This window comes from Lynx canadensis, chromosome A2, assembly GCF_007474595.2.
Source record: "Lynx canadensis isolate LIC74 chromosome A2, mLynCan4.pri.v2, whole genome shotgun sequence".
NCBI lineage: Eukaryota > Metazoa > Chordata > Mammalia > Carnivora > Felidae > Lynx > Lynx canadensis.
This window is the reverse complement of record NC_044304.2, coordinates 32,052,299-32,074,407: the sequence shown is the minus strand read 5'-3', so window position 1 is coordinate 32,074,407 and position 22,109 is coordinate 32,052,299. Positions and strand designations below refer to the sequence as shown.

Sequence of the window (22,109 nt, the reverse complement as noted above, 5' to 3'; positions counted from 1 at the left end):
TCAGTCGGTTAAGCGGCCGACTTCGGCTCAGGTCATGATCTCGCGGTCCGTGAGTTCGAGCCCCGCATCGGGCACTGTGCTGACAGCTCAGATTCTGTGTCTCCCTCTCTCTGACCCTTCCCCGTTCATGTTCTGTCTCTCTCTGTCTCAAAAAAAATAAATAAACACTAAAAAAAAAAAAATTAAAAAAAAAAATAAAAACATCATTGTTAATAGTGCTATACAACAAAATGAAAGGATAATAAAAAAGAAACTTCTAATACAGGCAGTGTTTTTTTTTTTCTTTCATTTGAAATTTTTCCATCACGTCTTTTTTATTATTTATTTATTTATTTATTTATTTATTTATTTATTTATTTATTTATTTTTGAGAGAGGGGAGGGAGGGTCAGAGAGAGAGGGAGACACAGAATCCGAAGCAGGCTCCAGGCTCTGAGCTGTCAGCACAGAGCCTGACGCAGGGCTTTAACTCATGAACTGCGAGATCATGACCTGAGCTGAAGTCAGATGCTTGACTGACTGAGCCACCCAGATGCCCCCCGGCCCTCGACCCTCCCTGGTGTCTTTTAAAAAGCACGTTATTAAGAAACGTATAAGCACACATAAACAGGTGGAGGCTATTGTAAATGAACCCATCTACCCGTAATGATAGCAAAGATTTTTTCCATGTGTGCTTTTTATTTTTTCTCTCTGCTGGACTATTTTAAAGGAAACCCAGGTACCATGACATTTCCTATCTGAATACTCCCATGGACATCTCTGAAAAACGAGGATACTTTCTTCCGTAACTGTAATGTAAATATACCATGCTGAGCAAAATCAACAATAATCGCTCCATATAACCTGAACAGTGCCTGTTTATAAAATGTTCCTAATTGTCCCTGAAATGCCTCCTTCAAGTCCCCTCGTTTAGGCTGTGATCTGAATCAGCTCCCCCTGTCGCGGTTGGTTGTTCTATCTCTTAAATAACTTTTCACTTCGTTGCCAGTGTCATCCTTACTAAATTACTATTTTCCTTCTAGGTTAGATTTGCTCCCCGCGGTCTTTCCCCCCCTTTCCAGTTCTTTTATTCACTGATTCCTCTTTGTCGTCCTAAGGTCGGTCTGCATTTGCAGCCATTTGAAAGACCTGGGTCAGCCCCAAACCCAGATCAGGTACCAAGAACAAAGCTACCAGGAATGAGCCACTTATCAGAGTAATTTCATTGAGCACAAAAGGCAGCTTGGTTGGGTTGATTTTTGCCCCTTTATCTGGAGTACCTTGATAACCCTCTTTCTTCTTTTTTTAAACCTACCAATAGAAAGATCCTCGATTTACAGTATTTACTAAGACTCCCTTGTCTGCCATTCAAGGATTGTACTCACCTGTGTTGGAAGCCTGTGAGAGTCAGTTTGCAATTGGGAATTGTCAAGTGGCACGTTAGGTTTGGGCCTGAAATTAGGACCCCGTGATGTATGACCTGCTTTCCTGCCTCCTGTCTTGGCACTTTTGGTAAGCTTCTGGAACCAGAGATAGCATGAGGGCTCCCTGCTTTACTTTGAGCCCCAGATTGATTTCCTTGTCACCTGTCATCATTCCTGGTTGTTCCTATCACTTTGCTTCGGAAACCCATTGTCGGTGGAGGAAAAAAGGGTTGTAGAATACCTGGCCCATGTGTTTATCTTCCGGGTAAGCCCCTGAGACAAGTTTAGATGCACGCCTCCTTCTCAAGAAGAGATGTAAGAAACTTCAGAAGGCTTTGGTCAGGGCCAGAGGGAAATTGGTCAGGCGTGCACACTAACAGAGGGAAGAAGTATTTGGGGTTCATCGGGGCGGAGCTCAGACTCTTCATCTGACCTGAATGGGCCGTCTTTTTGAAGTAAGATGCTGTAGAATCTGTTAGTTCTCTTCGTATGAGGGAATAAACCCACTTGTTCAATGAAGGGCTATTTTATCATGCAGTTGAGATTTAAACAGTTTAACTTTGTATCTGCCAAAGTTAGGCTCTCTTTGATACTCAGATCATTACAGAATCGTTACTGTAGCCATTTGTGAGTAGCCAAAGTCGGCTCCTGTCTGGGCCAGACTTCTGCATGGGCATTCTGTTCAGTTGCGAATCAATAAATATGAAGCATTCTGAATACCCCAAAAAGGAGCATAAGGAAAAGCAAGATACGATGCTTTGTGTACCTGCAGGTGGTGGGCTCTGAGAAGGAGCAAAAGCAAGGGGTAAATGTTGGTGCAATGCTTGCTGATTTATTACTCTTCATCTCTCGTGGGACGTTAGAATCAGAGCAGGGGGTTGAAGATAGCAGTTGGCCTGTGGTGTGTGGAATGAGAGGACTCCATTAGTTCCAAGTTGCTCCGGGGACAGTTTAAGCCTTTTCCAAAGTTTCCTGATGATGTGCTGTTTTGTTTTTTTTTTTTTTTTCTTGTAAGCCAATTTCCTAATTCTCACATTTGATGCCTTTCCACTCTAACAAGTTAGATTAGAAAGAATGGAAATGGTTTTCAGCAACTATTATCTGTTTTAGCAGGTGCCAAATAGAAAATGTGCAGTGAATAATGGAGACACGCGCACGCGCGCACACACACACACACACACACTGCACTTCCCTTGAACATAAGGTGCCACCCACTTCTTTTCTGTGGGTGTCTCTCTGCTCTGGATTTATTCTGGCTCCTTCCACCCTCCCACTCTGCCCCCTGTTTGGCTGTCTGTTTGACACCCTCTTTCCAAGTGTCAGTTGACCAGGAGAGGACACTCTGGTGGGTTTAGCCTGTGTTGAATCCTAGGAGTTCATTTTTCAGCATTATTTGCTTTTATCTTATAAAAGATTAGAACTCACAATTTTTTAATACTGGAAGGAACTTTAGAGAGAACTTCTTTTCCATTCCTTCTTTTTCTGGATCAGAGAGGATCAAGGCTCAGAATTTTGAAGGGATTCGTAATCTTGGAAGTAGGGCGAATGAAAAACCGGGCCCTGAGCACAGGCCTCTTACTTCTGCGTCCTGTGTACTTTCCAAGCTGCAGGTCAAGGGAAGGCCGTTGGTGGAAGCCGCGCTTGGAAAGACGATGTTCCAAAGTGCACCTCAAATGAGATTTGGGAATATCACTGGATTTATTTGATGCGTAAGGATAATGAGGAATAAACTACTGAGATCCTTTAGGAAGCTATCTCAAGGCTATAGGGAGAGATAGCAGGCTCTTAATTCATGTAGGGGATTAAAGCAACAGCTGAATTTAAAGCAACAGAACATCTGAGCTGGGCCAGGGTGCTGCAGGAGGGTGGCTTGTGACTGCGGAGGGTTCCAGGTGGTTCTACTTGTAATCAGATTAGACTGTGTCCCTGTGACCACTCATTTCCGTGGTGGCTGGGACATGGACATGAGGAGGAGAAAGGATGTGTAGTCCGGGCTGTGGTGTGGAAGCTAGTCCTCAGTCGTGTGTAAACTGGGAGATGTGTATCAAAGGAATGTGGGAGATATGCCCCCGAGGAGTTGCCTAGAAGCCTTTTTAAAGAGTTGCAGGGCCAACTGCTCTTTAATCTCTGACAGGGGAGGGATACCTCGACCCCCCACAGGCACCACATTCAGCTGGAGAGCCACTGCCTCTGCAGTGAAAGGTCAGATAGCAGCAAGCCCTGGGGCCACCTCTTTTCTGCAGCCTTCCGGGGCTGCTCATCTTTAGTCACGAGGCACCCCAGAACCAAGGCCCTCAGAGCCTTTACACAGCCTGGCCCTGTGTCGTTCCTCTGTGTGTATGAAGTCATTGAATCCTCCCCATTGCCCCGTTAGGGAGGGACTCTTCTTATCCCCATTTCACAGATGACAAGACGGAGGCACAAAGACCTTAAATGACTTGCCTACAGTCGCACAGCTTGAATGTGGAGAAACCGGGATTTAAACGCAGGTCCTTCTGAGTCCCAAGCCCAAACTTCCCTGGCACAGCATGTCGGATCCGGTATTCACTCTGCGAGCACCTTGAAAGGACCGTCCTATAATGGCAGCCAGCAGCCCCATGTGGCTCCTGAGCCTTTGAAATGTGGCCTAGTGCCACATGTTGAAATGATAATATTCTAGATATATGGGGTTAAATAGAAAATATCAAAATTAATTTCATCTGTTCCTTTTGGTGTTTTTAAAATGTGCTACTAGAAAATTTTAACTTCCATGTGTGGCTCACATTTTATTTCTTCTGGAAAGTGCTGGCCTAGAAGGTCCCAAGCTGTGTCACAAAGGGGCCTGGGAGGCGGCCATCCAAAGCAGGCTGCAGATAGCACAGGGTGGCTGTGGGCGGCTGGCACCCCACCGCCAGAAAGGCCAGGCTCCCCTTACTGCGGAGAGAATGGAATGAGTCAACACCAACATTTCCAGAAGAGTATTTTGCAGGATATTAATAGTAAAACCAAACAGTCTCTTAGTGAAATGCAGGCCTGGGTATGTTCAGCATGTTATACTACGTCAAATAGATATTCTTTAAATATTTTCTCAAGTTATTTCAAGTATGACTCAGTTTCCTCATTTTGAAACGGATAGAATAGTCCCTCCCATATCTGGTTGCTTGGAGGAATGATCTAGTTAATCGATATGAAGTGCTTAGAAGAGCCCCTGACACAGAGAAACCCACTCAACAAACGTCAGCCGGTGTTACTGTGCCAGGAGCCCCTTGTTACTGCTTTTGTTGAATGAGGTGCAGGCTGTTGAATGCGGAAGCTGGGCCTTTGGGTGTAGTGCCCCGAGTCTCCCCATTTGGCTGGAGGCACCCACCCGCTGGAAGATAGTGTGAGGACCCTCAGACGTGCCTCCCACCACCCACAGCCCACAACCCACCCGAGCCCCTTGAACTCTGCAAGAAAGCTTCTCAAGTGTTTTCTTCCAATGGCATCCCCTTCTCTGCCACCGCCCTGCCCCCCACCCGCCCCCCCCCCCCCAGAGGAAAGTTCCTCAATACACTTCTTTCCATTATCTTTCCAAGACTGGGTCAGTCCCCCTCACCTGCCCTGTAACCTCTCCAAGAGCCCGTAAGTTACCCTCTTATGTGGTTCAACAAATGTAAACTGGGTTCTTCCCTGCAAGACTTGACGTTCTTAAAATGCTAAGGAGCATGGAGAAAGTCCCAGATGGAAATGCTGCATGTAATGTTTTGCAAACCTACATTATTTGGTTCTGGAAATATGTTCTGGGACTAATGTCCCATGAACCACTCTTAGGGAAACATAGCTCACAAAGGTTCTGGCCAGCCAAAAGGAGTTTTAGCAAACTGTCTCCCACCACTGCCCTTTGCACGTATTTCCCTGCCGGCACTGAGCACAGAGCATCACAAGACACTGTGCACGCCATTTGTGTTTTCCCCAAAGCTCACCGTTTGTACAGAGAAATGGGTTTGATATCCCAGTGAGTATCTGGGGATTCACTCTTGCTTTTAAAGCCAGCAAGTTGAGGACCTTTAAAAAAATTAAACATTGGTGAGTTTTCATTCATCCAGGACAGTCTTCCCTCCACCCCCCCAGCTCCTTCCATACCCAGTTGCTGGAAACTCATCGTTCTTTATTATTAGAACATTGATTGGTTTTATGGCCGTTTTTCTTTTTATGTTTTACCTTCCCCCCCCCCCCCCCACGGGTCTTGTTTATCCATCGTCCTCTGGTCCCAATAGACTTTTTTTTCTCCAGCCGAATCTCTGTCTGAAGGCTTCATGAACCCTTTGAACAGACGGGAGTAATGCAGATCTTAGATCTGACGAGAACAAAGACAGTCTGGGCAATGCCACTGGCCTCTCCTTTTTCTTCCCGGTATGTTATCAGCTCTTGGAGTCAGTGGAGAGATGGAAGCGCGTTTGTGGCCTTTGTTTCCATCCCGTGACATCTCAGACTGTCTTCCCCCTATCAGTGCGCGTGTGCTTGTCACTGGACCGGATGTCCCACTGGAGCAGGGACCGGCCCTTCACCCTTTGGTCCCCTCCCCCACCCTCCCTTCTTTCCTGTAGAAGAGTCTTTCTGAAATAGAACTGTTTTCCTTGAGAAACCTTAGTATCAGCACACGAATTCCTAAAGAGGAGATCTGTTGCAAACGACTAGTAAAGACATCACTCATCATTATTATCACCTTAAATACTTAGTGGATCTTTCCTGCGTGCCGTGCTTTGCACTGAGGACGTTTTGGACACCCTCTCTTTCTCTCCTCACAGTTACCCTTCAATGTGCTGTCATTGCTATTACAATTGTTGTTATAATCCTCATTTCTGTTATTATCCTGTTATTATCCTCATTTTTCAGATGAGGGAACTGAGGCTTTGAGGCACAAAGGGCAGTTATAAGAGTGCTCGGGCAGGGCCACAAACCGGGGCTGGTCTGCCTCCAGAAGCCAGGAGCAGGACCCACAGATTCCTGTCCGTTTCCTTTGGCTGCCAGGCCAGGGTGGAGCAGAAGGGAGGCTTAGTCTTCCCTTTGGTTCTGTGCTATGATTTCTCTGCCCACTTAGACCATGAGGGTCACAAGGTGGCTCAGTGCCTTAAGGAAGTTCAGTTAAATTTTGATAAACCTTCTGAAAATAGAGAGCAATAATTAACTTCCCACCGGTTCAAGTTAACGTTCGAGTCTCCGTAGCCCAACCCCGGCGGGCATGAAACTCTCATTGAGTGACTGCTGAATAACAAGGCTTGAATGTTAGTTTCTAAAATGATGCCAGTTTTTTTTGTAATGCCATATGCGTTCTATTGTATGGCAATGTGACATGAAGCGCCTTTAAAATATTTTTTACCAAAAATAGCCAAATGTTACAGTTTTTTTGTTTTTTTTTTTTTACTGTGAGGTTTTAAATAATGAAACCATCTTTTTTTTTTTTTTTTAAGTTTATTTATTTATTTTGAGAGAGAGAGAGAGCACAGGCAGGGGAGGGGCATAGGGGGAGGGTGAGAGAAAGAATCCCAAGCAGGCCCCTTGCTGTCAGCCCGGAACCTCAAGCAGGGCTTGAACCCATGAGCCGTGAGATCATGACCTAAGCCGAAACCAAGATGCTTCACTGACTGAGCCACCCAGGCATCCCGCCATCTTGAATTTTTATAATATAATTTTTTTAAGGATAGGCCCCAAGTTTTATTTTTGTTTTGTCGTTGATATTGTTTATTTCAACTTATCTAGCTCAATACCTTCACAAATTAGGTGTTCAAGAAGTAATTTTTTAAAATTCCACATGTAACATATAGGGAATGTTCTATATACTTTGTTATTTAATTCTCAAGACCACCTTAACATAGGAGCATGCCCTGACATGCCCATTTAAGAGGTCAGGAAACTGAGGTCCAGAGAAGTGACTTAGAAAAGATCATTTAAGGGTACAAATAGCTTATATCTTTGGAATTGTTACTGTACCCCAGATAATTGTTTTTATGTAGTCACTCTCCCTTAAATGGTTCCTTTAAGTCCTTTATGACTTGTAAAAAAGAATAGAATAACTCTACTTACTGGTTGCTTCCTATGTGCTAGGCACTTTATATGCATGACCTCCAACTATTCCTCAGACAAGTCTATGAAATGGGTACTGTTCTTACTGAGCTTTATAAGTGAGAGAATATAGAGTGAAAGGTGGGCATTGGCGGGAGGGTGGGATACTTGCCCAAAGTCAAATAGGGCTTGAAGCGTGCTCCCTTCAGCACATGAGATCTTGGAACACTGTGCTGGTGTAAGCATCACTGGTTCCGCTTAGTGGTCAGCAACGCAAAGCAGTTGGAAGAGCCAATATTAACTCATCTTCTTGTTACAAAATGTTACAACTTGAGTGCTTATGATGTGGCCTTAGGAAACACACCCCTGCCCCCTCCAGCTGTTTAACGTGCCTCATTGTTTCAGTGTGCATGCAAGGGTGCAGACTGCCAAATATTGCACTTTTCTCTGAATGCAAATGTGCATTTCATTATGCTTTTTTGTGGTTTTTTTTGTTTTTGTCTTAAGTCTATTTTATAGAGCAGTTTTAATAGCAAAATGAGAGGAAGGTACAGAAATTTCCCGTACATCCCCTACCCTCGGGCCTGTATAGCCTCCCCTACCATCAACATCTCTCACCAGCGGGTACATTTGTTACAGTTGATGAATTTACATTGATATACCATAATGATTATATCTTAATCACGTCAAGTCCATATTTATATTATGATCTCTTCTTGGTGTTTTATATTCTCTGTATTTGGACAAATGCATAAAATGACGTGTATCTATCATTATGATTTCATACACAGTACTCTCACTGTTCTAAATATCCTCTGTGCTTTGCCCACCCATCCCTTCATGCCCCAGCCTCTGGCAACCACTGATATTTTACTTTCGCCATAGTTTTCCTTTTCCAGAATGTCACATAGTTGGAATCAGTACAGTGTATAACCTTTTTAGATTGGCTTTTTTCACTTAGCAGTATGCATTCAAGGTTCCTTCATGTCTTTACATGGCTTGCTAGCTCATTTCTTTTTAGCGCTAAATACTGTTCCATTGTCTGGCTGTGTCACAGTTTATTTATCCATTCAGCTACTGAAGGACATCTCGGTTGCTTCCAAGTTTAGCAATTATGAATAGGAGCCATAGACCTCCATGTGCAGGTTTTTCTGTGAACAAATCCTCTGGGTAAATACCCAGGAGCTTGATTGGTACATAATGTGGTATGGTTCATTTTGTAAGAAACTGACAAACTGTCTTCCAAAGTGGCTGTACCATTTTACGTTCCCACCATCAATGAATGAGAGTTCCCGTTGTTAACATCCTTGCCAGCATTTGGCGTTGTCCGTGTTCCAGATTTTGGCCGTTGTAAATGACGTGTGGCGATATCTTAATGTTGTTTTAATTTGCATTTCCTCGATAATGTACGATGCTGAGCGTAGTTTCGCGTGCTTATTTGACAACGGTGTATCTTCTTCTGCTCAACGCACTGTTTTAAGATTTGAATGCGTACGGGTCGCTCCTAAGTTATTTCGTTAAGTGAATGTGATGAGTTTTTGAGGAATCCTCGGAGAACCATCTTGAAAAAATGATCTCCTATTTCTGAGTGTCGTATTTGAACTTCAAGAAGAGGCAAGAGAATGGTACAGCCACTTTGGAAAACAAGCTGGCAGTTCTTCCAATTGGTAAACACAACAGTTCTCCTTCTAGGTACATACCGAAGAGAGACGTAAGCATGGTCACACAAAAACTTGTACGCGCATGGTCCTAGTAGAATTACCCAATTGGATTGTTAGACCCGAATGCCGCCAATTAAGAAATGAAGAAATAAAATGTGAAAGAAGCCAGTCACAAAAGGCCACGTCGTGTATGACTCCGTCCGTATGACATGAGAGAATAGGCAAATCCATAGATACATAAGTTAGTGATTTCCAGGGGCTAGAGGGAGAAGGGCAGTGGGGAGTGCCCACTAATGGGTACAGAACTTCTTTATGGGGCAATGAAAATGTTCTAAAATCAGATAATGGTGATGGTTGCACAACTTTATGAATATGCTCAAGAAAACCACTGAATTATACCCTTTGAAAGGGTGGATTCTATGGTAAACAAATTATATCCCAACATAAAGTACTAATACATGTAAAGCTTCTTGGGGGGAGTGATGGGAGGAGGAGACAGAAGAGCAAAAATGTGCCTTTTGTCCTGTGCTTTCCACCGGGGTGAAATTTCACTATGGAGCCCATTCTGATAAAACTGGTAGGAAAGTAACATTGCAAATTGGAAACACTAGCCTCAGTTCTATGATGCGACCAGGTCATAAAAGAGAAATGTGGACAACTTTCTTTTTATCCTGTATGTCCCTTGGCGGAAATCCTTGGCTGTTATTACAAATTCTATTTGTAGGTATGCACGTTACAGTTCCTGTGTTTTCAGTTCTCAGTAAAACAACGTCCATGCATTTTAGTCATTATGAATACCTGAATCTTTAAAGCTCATACTATTTTTTAATGTTAAATTAAAATTTGCCTGTTAAAATGGATAATGTGGTTGGAATTAGTCGAGCCAATTAGGTCATCAAATAGGATTCTAACTGATTAGGGTAAAAGATCAGATGGGTCAAAGGCTGGGAAGTATTATCTATGAGAAGATGTTGTTTTTGATTCCGAAGAAGTCATTTTATTCCTGCTTGTTCATGCCACATAAAGCCTACTGAATTATTTCTTTGATATACAGATTACTTGTGAATGAAATGTCTTCCAGGAATATTAGAATTTTCGTGTGTTGTTCTGTTATATACTGTAGTCTCTTTGTGACTAAATGCCTGATTTCTTCAGCTTTGTTATTTAAATAAGTGTACTTTGTTTCCAGTTAGTGCCTCCTCCGACTCAGTTCCTCCTCACATTTTCCATGTGCCAGTCCCCTGATGGTTGATTCTCTGAGAGTATATTTTCCCCGCTCAGTGGTCAAAAAGAGTGAATTCTTTACAGCATTTCCTGAGTGGTTTTCTCACTGCAGGTATACTTTTCTCTAACTAAACCTGATAAATCAAAATACTTAAGGAAGACCTGAAGTAAATATTATTTATTTTTCACAAACTGACATATTTTCTTTCTGAAATGGCTTTATTGAGATCTAATTCACCTACCATCCCATCCATCCATTTAAAGTATACAATTTAATGGCTTCTGGCGTATTCACAGATATGTGCGACCATCATCACAGTCACTGTTAGAACATCTTTATCACTTGAAAGAGAGACAGCATACCCTTTAGCCATGAACCACTCACACCCCTGCCCCACCTCCAGCAACTAATCTACTTTCTGTCTCTTTCGCTCTGCCTGTTGTCACATTTCATATGACTGGAATCATATACTGACTGGCCGCTTTCACATTACTTTATTGATACAGTAAAGCTTGTCAGAGTGTTTTATAATTTTAAAAAAGGGCCAATTCACTATGAAGATTTAACCATAATGAATATAGATGCACTTCGTAACAAAGCACCAAGACACATGAAGCAAAAACCGACAGAAATAAAGGGGGAAATGGACAATTCACCAGTAACTCTTGGAACTTCAGTACCCCATATTCTACAATGGTTAGACCAGGGAAGCAGAATATCAACAGGAAACAGAAAACTTGAACAACAGTGTAAACCAACTACACCCAACAGATACCCATACGATACTTTACCCAGCAACAGCAGAACACAAATTCTTCTCACGTGCACAAGGAACATTCTCCAGAATAGATCATATGCTAGGCCATAAAAAAAACTCAATAAATTTTAAAGGATAGAGGTAATACATAGCACCTTCTCTGACTACAGTGGAATGAAAGTAGAAATCCAAACCATTTCAAAAGTGGGAAACTCAAAGCAATGTGGAAAGTAAACGGCCCACGCTGAAATAACCAATAGGTCAAAAGGGAGGTTGGAAAATACTTGGAGGTGAACGAGAGTGAAGATAGAACATATCAGAATGTCTGGGTTACAGGTAAAGCAGAGCTAGAGGGAACTTTAGCACCATCGAGGGCTCTATTCAGAAAGAATATCTCAGATCAGTAATCGTACCTTCTCCTTAAGACACTGGAAAAGGAAAAGAACACGAAACCACTGTATGTAGATGGAAGAAAATAGTAAAGAGTAGAGTACAAATTCATGAAATAGTAGAAAAGAAAGAGACTCTAAAACCTTTGAAACTTTACTGATTTCAATAATTGTCTTAAGCTTTTACAGAAGACATTAACCAGGATTGTTTCTCATAAAGTAAATGACAGTTTCTTAATATTAAAAAGCATTCCATTTTCAACATGGCCTCCGTAAAGAGCTAGTCTTTGTGAAAATATCCAGGTGCTCTCTTTTTTTCAGTTGAGATGCAACCAAACCATGAGCCCATTTCAATCCCCAGGTCTTGAGAAATCTTGCCCCGATAAAGCGGTTTTCAGGGCAGTGATCAAACTCACATCTCATACCTTGTATGGCCACTTCCTGCGTGTAACATTGGATGAGTTGCTCAATCTCGTTGAGATTTATTTTCCTCAGTAGAGGTTAATTTTCTCATTCTAAAAGGAAGCGTGAGGTAACATACACCAAAGAGCCTAGTTCAATGCCTGGCCCATAGTAGGTACTTGATTAATATCTATTCCATAGTCATTTGATGACTTAAAAAGGGACAGCCCAATGACCCATATGGCATGGGTATAACGTATATGAATGTACTTAAAGGAGACCCGAACAAAAGGATGTCATATTGAATTGTACTATGAACCAGACTTTGGGCTAGTTATGTGATCTATGGCCGAATCGCATATAACTTGTTTGACAGTATGAACTAATTTCACTATTGTAACAACTGCTAAAGCACTCATCGTGGGCAAAATACACATCTTGGCCTCCATCAGTTGCTTTAGCAATGGTTTTCATGGTCAAATATGTGAACCCTTCAAATGTGAAACCACTTATAGTTTAATCTTTGTTATTGGCGTAATAAATTCTAGCACTCGTGTCTTAGGTAAGCATACTTGTCCATTGTACCATTCTGTTGCCTGTTTCAGGCTACAAGATGGTGACATTAAAACCTGGGAGTACATTTATGAGATGAGAGGCAACATCACTGATCAAGTTCTGTTTTTACTCCAAGCCTGTTTGGGCAGGCACATTTATGCTTATTCTGTTTATTGTGTGGTTGATGACTTTAAAATTGAATTATTTCCACCAGCAATAGAAGCTTCAAGCCATGTTCCAGACTCGTGCTTCTCAAAACATGCATATGAATATGAATCACCTGGAGATCTTGTTAAAATGGAGATTCTGATGTATCAGGTGTAGAGTGGGGCCAGAGTCTATATTTCTAACAAGCTTGTGGGAGCAGCCAATGGTGCTGGTCCATGGACCACACTCTGAGCAGCAAGACTGTGTAGAACTGACGGGGTACCTAGGCAAGAGTCAGAAATGAGTAGAGCTGTTCTGGCACTATCCATCACGGCCCCAATGGCCCGTTCATACTCTCTGAATTTAATCCACTTGCTTAGCTGAGCCCTGAAGTAAATTAATTAAAAATTCAATGACGACGAAGAGCCGTGATTCTATTCTTACCTTCCACGTATTACAGTTATTTAAGACAGTAATAGAAAAATAACCTTGTCGTGCGTTTTCTAGAGTTCATTTGTATTGTCTGTTAGCCTCGCCACCTCTCAGGCCTCTTTATTTTGTAGCTCCTTGAATATCAAAAGTGGTGTGTATGAGACATCTCCATTTCCATTCTCTAAAGCTCAGTACCTGTGTTGCCCTTCCTTTGTCTGTGGCAAAGAACAATGAATGGAAACCACTTAAATCCCAGCAGGACTTTGTTACTAAATGAAAAGAGTCATAGGCAATTGTTTCCCTTAGACCCATGCCTGATTTTCTAATACCCTAAGTGAGCATTTATGGAAGCTTCTGGGGAGGCTCATTTCAGGTCCTTCGTCATTTAGATGAGAGTGCGGATTGAGTTTCTCCCCTGGAGTCCACAGGGTGTAGAACCCGGTTTTGTATGTAATTTGACAACAGAGGCATCATTTTAAGACGTGGCGAATTACATTCTTAATATGAAATAGATGTGGCTCGAAACATAATATGTGCCATCTGATTTGTTACAGAACGCAAAAATAGTCACAGTGAAGACAAGAGGAAAATGAGAACAAGAAAATGGGGAGAGAAGCGTAGCCTGGCTGACGATGTGGCGGTATTAAAAAGCAGCTTAGCAACAAAGGCTCTGCCTGCCTCTGGTAACAAGATGGACAGCACGAGAGAAAAGAGGACCCACAGAAGAACAAAACGTTTTTTATCCTACCCACGGTTTGTAGAAGTGATGGTGGTGGCAGACAACAAAATGGTTTTATACCACGGAGCAAACCTTCAGCACTATATTTTAACTTTAATGTCAATTGTAAGTACATTCAAAAGAAGGTGGTTTGTGAGGTCCTTAAATGTGCCATTGGGAAATGGGTTTCCACCCAGTGCTGTGGAAGAGCCTTCTCAGGGCTGGCATTTCAACGATTCAGGCAAGTGACTGAAGAGAACCTAAGATTATGTATTGGTTGCCTTTCTGTCAGAACAATAAGGGCTACCGTCCTGAATGTTCATTCTGCTAGACAGTGTGCTTCATTGTGACAAGGTGGCATTTCTAATCCTCCTGGCAACTCTCCTAGGTAAGCTTATCACCCCCATTTTGCAGAGAAACTGAGCCTCAGAGGACTTAGGTCACTTGCCCATGGTCAAGTAAAGCTGATCAGGGGCTTAGAGACTGCATGTGACCTGTAGAGTATCCACGTCCCAAACCCAGTGCTCTTTGTGTGACATATAAACTTGCACAAGCGGGTTCGGGTCTCTCGTAAGACTTTTGAGTGCTTCTTATGAATCAGAATCACCTTGGAGCTTTTTGACCTGCAGCTATGTGCCTCTGTCCCCTTCCCCAAGATTCGAATGAAATAGCCCTGAGATGAGGCCCTCAAATCTCTCCTCTGTATTTTCCTACTCTTGGTTTGAATCAAGAAATCAATAGGTTTGCATTATAAAAAAAAAAAAAAAAAAAAATCCAACAGAACCAAAGACTATTAATGAAAAGTAAGTGTCCTTCCCTACCCTGGTTCCTTCCTAGAGGCGACAACTATTAAAAGGTTTTTTTGCATATGTTTCTAACCAGCACTGCCCAGTAGAAATATAATGCAAGCCACGTATGTATTTTTAAATTTTCTAGCCACTCTGTGAGGAAAGAAAAAAGTAAAATTAGTTTTAATAATGTATTTTATTTTCTATCAAAATATTATCGTTTCAAAACTTGCTAATGCAATACTTTACTTTTATTTCATACTAAGTCTTCAAAATTCAATACGTGTTTTACACTCAACAGCACGTATCATTTTATTTTTTTATGTTTGTATATTTTGAGACAGAGAGTGTGTGTGTGTGCCTGCAAGCAGGGAAGGGTAGAGAGGGGAGGGAGACAGAATCCCAAGCGGGCTCAGCAATGTCAGCGCAGAGCCTGATGCAGGACTCGAATTCAGGAACCATGAGATCATGACCAGAGCTGAGATCAAGAGTTGGACCCTGAACTGACTGAGCCACCCGGGCACCCCGCATGTCATTTTCGATGAGCCACATTTCTAGTATTTAGTGGTCACATGTAGCAAATGGCTACCATATTGGACAACACAACTCTAGGTATTTCTTAGATGAATATGTATGCATATGTATCTTTTTTTCAAACCAGAATGGAGTATTAATATACGGTGTTATACGTATTATTCTTTTCTTTTAAAAATACTGGGAATTGTTCTTTAGCAGCCCATATAATCTCCCCTCATTCATTTTAAGACTCAACATAGCTTTTCTTCCAATGGATTGACCCTAAGTTATATAAACAAGAATGTACTTTTAATAAATTCCTCAAAAGAATAAGAAAAGCAGCCGTGTTTGGGAACTATGCTTTAGGATTTCTTCCTCTCTCGCCCTCACCTATGGTTCTCTTTGTCCTTCCCCTCACTGCTGTGAACCACTCCTTTGTCCTCCCCACCCCACACCTCAGCCAGCCTCCCCTCTCCTCTCCCCTCTCACCCCTTCCCCACACTCAATCCCATGTGCCCCAGACCCCTCCTGTCTTGGAGGAAGGAAAGGAGAACCTAATCAGCCTTCGCACTGAGTCAAGTCCATTTCCAACCTATACGTTCAGACCTTTCAGAAGAATTTCAGTTTTGAGCCCGGACTCTGGGTCAAATGGAGCCTGGCTCTGCTCCTCACCGCTGTCTAGTCTTGGAACAGTTACTTAATTTCTCTGAGCCTCAGTTTCCTTACTTGTTGCACAGAGATTATAATACCCAGCTCAGAGTTTTGCTGTGGGGACTAAATGCAAATGTGTGTGCAGTTTTCAGCAATGATCTGGTACACAACAGGCATTCAATGAATGTTAGCTCTCATAATTAATGATAATACTGGGGAAAAAAAAAAAAACAGGTTACCAGCTTGTGAGGAACACAAATGGGAGGTAAACATGAAGAATGTCAATATTAGCAAACGCGTGGTCACTGTGAGATTCCGTAATTGGGCAATCTGGGGCTTCAACTGGGATGAAAGAGTGATCGAAAATTAATATCCAGTGCTTTGGCACAGAAAACTTTTAAGTTGCGTAGCAATGCAGTTTCCAAGGAAAACACTTTGAAATTTAGACTTGTTAGGTTTCATTATCATCTGAAACTGCTGTCTGTGAATTTTTCAAAGAGAGTTTTAATACATGTTTGTTGAATGAATGCAAATTCAGAACTACCAAATGCATATGTTACGTGAAAACGTGGCAAGAGGTGGAGCCCAGCGTAAGAAGTGTATTGCTTATTGCTTACACAGAGTTCACAATTAACCTTGAAAAATTTATCTCGGTTGCAGGTAGCCTCTATCTATAAAGACCCAAGTATTGGAAATTTAATTAATATTGTTATTGTGAACTTAGTTGTGATTCATAATGAACAGGTAATAAAGTTTTTTTTCTTCTTTCTTGTATATGTATCCGAAATGGCATATCTAATTGGTGTCGGCACAATGGGCCAATCATAATTCTCTTCCGCATTTAGGAAGGACCTTCCATATCTTTTAACGCCCAGACAACATTAAGAAATTTTTGCCAGTGGCAGCACTCCAACTATCCAGGTGGAATCCAGCATGACACCGCTGTTCTTGTAACGAGGTATATGGATTTTTTTTTTAAGTTTATTTATTTTGAGAGAGAGAGAGAGAGAGAGTGCACAAGCAGGGGAGGGCCAGAGAGAAGGAGAGACAGAATCCCAAGCAGGCTCCGCACCATCAGCACAGAGCCTGATGCAGGGTTCAAACTCACAAACTGTGAGATCGTGACCTGAGCCGAGATCAAGAGTCGGACGCTTAACCGACCACGCCACCCAGGCGCCCCTTAAATCTTCCAATTTGTAAATGGCAGCTACTAACTCAAAAATGTTTGAAGCGCCATGCAGGGCAACCAAGAGGGGCGCTGTCCTATCTGTATTTCTTGTTGGCCACCTTGGGTATAGTCACAAACGCTTACTCTTACAAGAACTGAAACGAAAGGCATCCAGAGCCTTCTCAGGAATGCTCCCAAAGGAACTAGAAGCACTCGCGCCGCTGTGGGAGGGAAAGTCCCAGTTGGAGAGGTTTTCACTTGCTCTGTGGCTACCCCTGCGGCAGAAGAAGACCGCTAGATGTAGCTTTTAATCCGGAAGTCACTGGCTCCCAAGCTTTTTTGAGTTGCAAACCCTCGGCCTTGTTGGCGTTTTGTAACCTCCTGCCCCGCAAGGTGGGTGCTGTTGTGAATGTCTAGGGGATTGGGAAGTGTTTTACTTGTGTTGACATTTACTCTTTGCTATTATCCTGGCCCTAAGTCTGCTTTGCTTTCAGACAGGATATCTGCAGAGCTCATGACAAATGTGACACCTTAGGTGAGTGTGCTCTGTGTGTCCTCCGTGGCTTCAACAGTCTACCGCATGTTTTTATTCCAAGCCGCAGTTGCTTTTCAAAGCAATTCTCAGTCCTTCTTTCCTTCTTTTTTTTCCCCCTTTGAATAGGTCTTGCTGAACTGGGTACCATCTGTGATCCCTACCGAAGCTGTTCTATTAGTGAAGACAGTGGACTGAGCACGGCTTTCACAATAGCCCACGAGCTGGGCCATGTGTACGTTTCCTTTCCGTGTTTCCATTTAATTCACAGTGACCTAACCCTTTTTCTTCCTTGGCATCAGTGAGTATTCACTTGACTTCAGAGAGTGGAACGTACTCTTAGAGTCATAATAGAGATTTTAGGATTGAAGAGCCTTGGACCTAACTGGGAGAAACAATGTAGACTTTAGAAAGTTGAGTAATGCGGTGAACCCTCTTCAGCCATGGCTGACGTGTATCCTGGGTTCAAATGCGCATGTTTTCTGTGCACAATCTGATATTCTCCTTTCCTACTGGGAATTGGAGGAATGAGGCCTTTCCAGCCCATCCACTGAAGCTGAGGGTGTATTAGCTTAGGAAACTTTTGTGACGTAACATCTTTATCTGGAAGGGTCGGTCTCTCTTCCCCTGGTTCACGAGTTTTCGCAAATCCAGATCATTCCTGATCGTAGATATACAAGGCTGTCTTTCAGACGTTTAGCCTCTAGGCACAATGACATCCCTTTTTTCAGGGAAGAGATTAAACAAAGATACAGAGAAGAAAACATTTCCTAACTATGGTCACTTAGTGGTTATTATGAAATTGGCCTTTCCTTTTTGTTCTTTAGAGACAAAGGATAGTTAGAACATGGGTGAAAGAGTGTAAATTTACGAGAAATTCTTTTTGTTCTTTAGAGACAAAGGATAGTTAGAACATGGGTGAAAGAGTGTAAATTTACGAGAAATTCTTCTGATTTTTGATCTGCATTGTTTTCTTTCTAGGATGAGTTACTTATGCTATATCTTTTAAAAATAATTTTTTCAAAAGATGTCACTAATGTAGTTGTGTATCAGTTTGCATGTCATTGTTAACTTTGTTTAGAGGAAAAATAATCTATCAAGCAAGCTTTTTCATTCAACAATTTTTTTTAATTTTTAATTTAAAACTTTTTTAATTAAAAAAAAATATTTTTGAGAAAGAGAGAGAGCATGAGTTGGGGAGGGGCAGAGAGAGAGGGAGACACAGAATCCAAAGCAGACTCTAGGCTCCGAGCTGTCAGCACAGAGCCCGACACGGGTCTTGAACCCACAAACTATGAGATCATGATCTGAGCCGAAGTTGGACATACAACTGACTGAGTCACCCAGGTGCCTCTCAACAAATGAGTTTTGAAGGCATGTATGCACAATGTGATATTCTAGAAGGAAAGCAAGATGCATATGTAAAGCCATCTCCAATTTAGTTCAGCATATAATAGGTATATTTTAAAACTTTGAAGCATATTTTTTTTTTTTTTTTTTTTTTTTTTTAATGTTTATTTATTTTTGAGACAGAGGGAGGCAGAGCATGAACGGGGGAGGGTCAGAGAGAGAGGGAGACACAGAAGCGGAAGCAGGCTCCAGGCTCTGGGCCATCATCAGCCCAGAGCCCGACGCGGGGCTCGAACTCACGGACCGTGAGATCGTGACCTGAGCTGAAGTCGGACGCTTAACCAACTGAGCCACCCAGGCGCCCCAAAACTTTGAAGCATATTTTTAGAGCATGCCTGTTTTCTTTTCTCCAAAGGAAATATTGTCAGATGCTCAATATTTATAGCACAAAAGAGAAATGGCTTTCACTTAAGCAGATATGGTGAGCCAGAGTCCTTCTTAGTCTGCTTCCTCTTTGTCTTTTTGGTTTCTGAGATATTTTTGTGAAACTCAAGGATTTCTTGGAACTCAGTTTAAAAACTGGTCCTACCGGGGCGCCTGGGTGGTGCAGTCGGTTAAGCGTCCGACTTCAGCCAGGTCACGATCTCTCGGTCCGTGAGTTCGAGCCCCGCGTCAGGCTCTGGGCTGATGGCTCAGAGCCTGGAGCCTGTTTCCGATTCTGTGTCTCCCTCTCTCTCTGCCCCTCCCCCATTCATGCTCTGTCTCTCTCTGTCCCAAAAATAAATAAACGTTGAAAAAAAAAATTTAAAAACTGGTCCTACCAACATTTCCCAATACAAGCGCTCCAACAATAATTCCAGGAGAATGCTCTGTGAAGGGGGGAAGGATTTTTATATTCAAGTGATTTAAAACATTTTTTTTCTTCCCGGTAGAGCCCTGCTTGGAGTCACAAGGCTGAGTGACATAAAGTCAAGGCTCTGACAAGTCCTGTATTAAAGTAAACTGCTTAGTTTTGTTTAACTCTCTTTTCCCAAACTTATTTTAATAGAATCTTTTGGGGATTTTGTTTCTTTTGCATAAAGTCTAGTAATTGCTTTAGACCTTTAAATAGGAGGTATAGGTTTGGCCATGAAGAGTAGGGTGGCGTTTCAACAAGGCAGACCACAATGGGGGAATTTATAGAGATAGGAATGCATTCAAAAAAAGGCAAGAGTTTTTGTGATTAACAGATTAACAATTCCCCACAATGTATGGTCAAGAGGCGTATACTATTTAAAGAAATATAATTAGTTTCCTGTTAATTCCTTCCTCACAAGAGCTTACAAACTCCTTTTAGACAGTCAGTTTACTAAGTTTGTATTTTAAGGAAAGTAAGAATTTTGATCAGCAAAACCTGAATACTTTCAGCTACAGAGGAGCCTCAGCTGTGTCAACTGTAGTCAACACACATCTCCCCCAACAAGAACCATGTTGTTGGCGTTGGCCTAGGAGCTTTTGACATGGTCTCCCTTAAACTTCATAATCCCCACATGGTGGATAGTGTTGTTTCCCTGTGTTTGACCTTGGCAATATTTTTTTTTTTTTTTTAATTTTTTTTTTCAACGTTTATTTATTTTTGGGACAGAGAGAGACAGAGCATGAACGGGGGAGGGGCAGAGAGAGAGGGAGACACAGAATCGGAAACAGGCTCCAGGCTCTGAGCCATCAGCCCAGAGCCCGACGCGGGGCTCGAACTCCCGGACCGCGAGATCGTGACCTGGCTGAAGTCGGACGCTTAACCGACTGCGCCACCCAGGTGCCCCTGACCTTGGCAATATTAAATTGCCTCAAGTTTAGTTGCTAATGTTGAGGTACCAACTTGTGACATTGGAACTAGGGAGCTGGGAGCCAGATACGCAAGTTCTGGACTAATTCTTTGACTTGAGAAAAATGTATGCTGTTTCCCTAACTATTAGATAGGGCTAAAACATATGCGCCACATCTCTGAAGTGTTAAGAAGTTTAAAAAAAAACAAAAATGAAGTAATTGGTGAATGATGTGAGGTATTAGCGAAACAAAAGGTAGAGCTCTAGCCCTTTAGTGAATTCTTTCTGTTTTGGTGCTTTGTTTCATATAGTTAGGTTTGCTTATATTTTAAGGAAAATGACTATAATGAATATATATATATATATATAATGAATATATATAGTATATAATGAATATATATTGAATATATAATGAATATATATATTATATAATTATATATTATATATATAATTATATAATTATATATATAATATATATGAATATATAATGAATATATAATGAATATATATTATATAATTATATATCATATATATAATTATATAATATATATGAATATATAATGAGTATATAATTATATAATGAATATAATAATATATAATGAATATATATACATATATACATATATATGTATACATACATATATACATATGTATATATATTTTAATTTGCTACAGTACTTTTCAGCAAATTTTCTAATGACCTTTTTAAAGATTAAATGTTAAGTTGTTACAGTCATGACAGTCTGACAACATAAAACCCTGTTGGAGAGGAAACAGCAATTGATCTTATGTGCGTCGAGCATCATTGGATGCTTCAAAAATAGTTCCTACATTCTCATACCAGCTCTGAGGTAGGAAGAATTTGGGAGGTCACTGAGTCTCTACTCTGTAAAGATACAGAGATCTTTACGCAGTATTTCTGACAAATCTTGTACAATTTGTCTAACAGGAGAGAATATGCTTTGTATGTATTCCAAAACACAGAGGTTTTAGAGTCAGACTGAAGTGCTTTCCAATCCCAGCTCCCCCACCCCATCAGCTGTGGGGCCTTAATCAAGCAATTTAACCACAAACACCAGATCCTCTGCACCACAAGGAAACAAAAAACTAAGATTTGAGGGTGTTGTTTGTGTTGGGTTTGTTGGTATAAGAATGACAGTGACTTTGCATCAGGGAACTGGCAACTGGGACAGTCATTCTTTGCAGAAAATGGACTTGGAAGCCTGAAGAACTATTAATTTGAACTTAGACAGATAAAGGTTTTCTATCTCATAATTTCCACTCGGAATTTACTCCATCAGGCAGTAATTATTGAGGAGCCCAAGTTTTGTTTTGTTTTGTTTTTTTTCCAACGTAGAAGAAAACCAAACCCAAGGAAAATGAATGAAATGCATTTTATAGGCTTTTATCTGGGCTTTGAATGTGAAACAAGTCCACACACTTCTGCCTAGCTCGCTGCTTTCCCTATTTCAGGATGAACTCATGATGCAAATTCTTCCCCAAATGCAAAATTAATCACATGCATCAATTTTGTGACTGCAGCATCATTCAGAGAGGACAGTCCCTGGGGGTTTGTTACCTGAGCTGTGA

General features: G+C 41.6%; 1 protein-coding gene across 1 annotated transcript in view; it reads left to right on the top strand.

Annotated features, from left to right (window-relative positions):
• ADAMTS9 (ADAM metallopeptidase with thrombospondin type 1 motif 9) overlaps positions 1-22,109 on the top strand; it is a 162,072-nt gene that overhangs the window by 14,019 nt on the left and 125,944 nt on the right. Inside the window, exons 4-8 of the mRNA XM_030307173.1 lie at positions 13,546-13,835; positions 16,325-16,408; positions 16,510-16,622; positions 17,327-17,367; positions 17,494-17,599. Coding sequence (XP_030163033.1) covers positions 13,546-13,835; positions 16,325-16,408; positions 16,510-16,622; positions 17,327-17,367; positions 17,494-17,599 — 634 coding nt within the window. The remainder of the gene's footprint in view (positions 1-13,545; positions 13,836-16,324; positions 16,409-16,509; positions 16,623-17,326; positions 17,368-17,493; positions 17,600-22,109) is intronic.